The 1,887-nt window shown below is 61.5% G+C and overlaps 1 protein-coding gene across 1 annotated transcript in view; it reads right to left on the bottom strand.

The window, feature by feature from the left end:
- BTK (Bruton agammaglobulinemia tyrosine kinase) overlaps positions 1-1,243 on the bottom strand; it is an 8,348-nt gene extending 7,105 nt beyond the window's left edge. Inside the window, 4 exon segments of the mRNA XM_010290466.1 lie at positions 515-583; positions 850-948; positions 1,111-1,153; positions 1,155-1,243. Coding sequence (XP_010288768.1) covers positions 515-583; positions 850-948; positions 1,111-1,153; positions 1,155-1,243 — 300 coding nt within the window.
- Between the last annotated feature and the right edge of the window lie 644 nt (positions 1,244-1,887).

The raw sequence follows: 1,887 nt of genomic DNA, 5'->3' as shown, positions 1-1,887 counted from the left end.
GGGGACCCGGGGTTGGGCCCCCCCCTGAGCAGCCGGTGCAGATCACAAGCCATGCCTGTGTTTGCTGGCCCCGCACCATGCTCATGGGACCATGACGGAGAGGTTATAAATAAGCCCCCTCCCCCGAGACTTTCTACTTCCTTCTCTGACTTTCGGTGTGTCAGGGGCTGCACTGGGTGCCAGCAGAGGCAGGCAGCTGGGTTGGGGGCTGAGCGGGCAGCCAGCAGACAGCATCCCTCCGGCATCTGCCAGCAGACTGAAAGGGGCAGGACAGAGCTCAGAACCAGGTTTCCATCTAAGGAGCCCCCTTAAATAGAGCTGCCCAATTCCCTGGGACTCAGAGGCTCACCTGCCTGCCCCACGCAGCGCGGACAGCAGCAGGGCATCCCCAAACGGCTAAGCGACACCTGGCACTGGGGCAGTGATGCTGTCCCCCAGACCCTCCTGGGGCCCCGCTGCAGCGCCCTGCAGCGGGGCAGAGTGGACCAGCAAAGGGGGTGCAGTAAGGACTCACCTGGAAGGGGTAGGGGAACCGTTCGATGATTGAGATCTGCTCCATGTTGTTGTAATCCTCTCCTTTCCTCTGGAAGAGAGAGGCAGAGATGGATGCTGGCACCCCGCTGCTTGGGTGCTGGCATCTCCCCTGGGATCCACAGGCTTTGGCATTCCCCTGCTCCCCCTGCCCTGCATCAAGCTGGACCCCTGGTATGGTACGGGTTGTAGATGCGGAGCACCCCATGCCAAGCAGGGCTGTTCCCCACTCCTACCACCCCAGGGCAGGGTAAGTCTCCCTACTTCCCCAGCAAGGGCACAGGGGGACACAAGTGGGGACCCTGGGACCTTCCTCACCAGGACCTGCCGCTCGGGGGGAGGGTTGTTTTCAGGCACCACCGTCTCCACACAGGTGATCTTCTCAATGTCCACTGAGCCCTTCTTACTGCCCCGGCGCTGCAAGAGATGGGGTTGGTTCAAACGATCGCCAAGGGTGAGACCCAGGGAGACTCAAGCCAACCACTGTCCCCATCCAACCACCCCTTAGGCTGGGTGCTGGCGAGGGACACCTGGTGACCCATGGGCACAGCCCCTGTGGCTCTGGGGCTGCCGACTCACCCCCCGCTCAAAGTCATACTCATAGTAGGACAGCTTTCTCTCTTAACAGGCGCTTCTTGAAGTTGAGGGGAGATGTTTTCTTCTTCTGCTGTGAGCGCTTCAAGAAGATGCTCTCCAGGATGACACTGGCCATGTCGGCCTCACCAGTCTCCTCTGCGCCGTGCTCGCTGGGTTGCTGTGGGCAGGACAACACCAGCGCGGCACTTGATCAGCTGAAAACCTGCCCACCACTGGACCTCACTCAGGTGCACTCTCCTCCCTGCCTGAGGGGCAGCCAGGGGGTGCTGGGACCCCCAACGGGGGAAATCAGCTGCAGAGGTGTGCGGGCAGGTCAGTGTGGGGTACTTGCGATGTGACCTCTTGCTCTCCTGTCCTCTCCGACACCAGGCTGAAGACCAAGCCACCACCCAGCTGACTTCAGCTCCCACCAATTGCTGGAGGGGCTCCTCAGATGTGCAGACAGGCAGGCGGACACAGACAGCTGGAGAAGGAGTGAGCTGGGGAGGCTGCAAGAAGCATAGCCCCGGGGGAGGAGCACAGGGCCTGAGCAGCAACACCCGGGGCAGGCTCCCTCCTCCCCTCCAGCTTCGTGCGTGTGTGTTTGTGTGGGTCGTTTCCTCCTGCTGCACCGCAGGCACTTCGTGGCAGGGATGTGCTGACTTGGCAGTGTGCAGAGGATGGCCACAGGAGGCCAGTCCTTGAAAAATTGTGGGTAGGTCCTGGCCCTGAATAGCCACAGTGCCATGCTGCCGAGGGCACGGAGTAGCCCTAAAGTCA

The sequence above is a fragment of the Phaethon lepturus genome, unplaced genomic scaffold (assembly GCF_000687285.1).
Source record: "Phaethon lepturus isolate BGI_N335 unplaced genomic scaffold, ASM68728v1 scaffold23407, whole genome shotgun sequence".
NCBI classification, from domain to species: Eukaryota; Metazoa; Chordata; class Aves; order Phaethontiformes; family Phaethontidae; genus Phaethon; species Phaethon lepturus.
The sequence above is the reverse complement of the archived record's forward strand: the minus strand, read 5'-3'. Positions and strand labels throughout refer to the sequence as shown.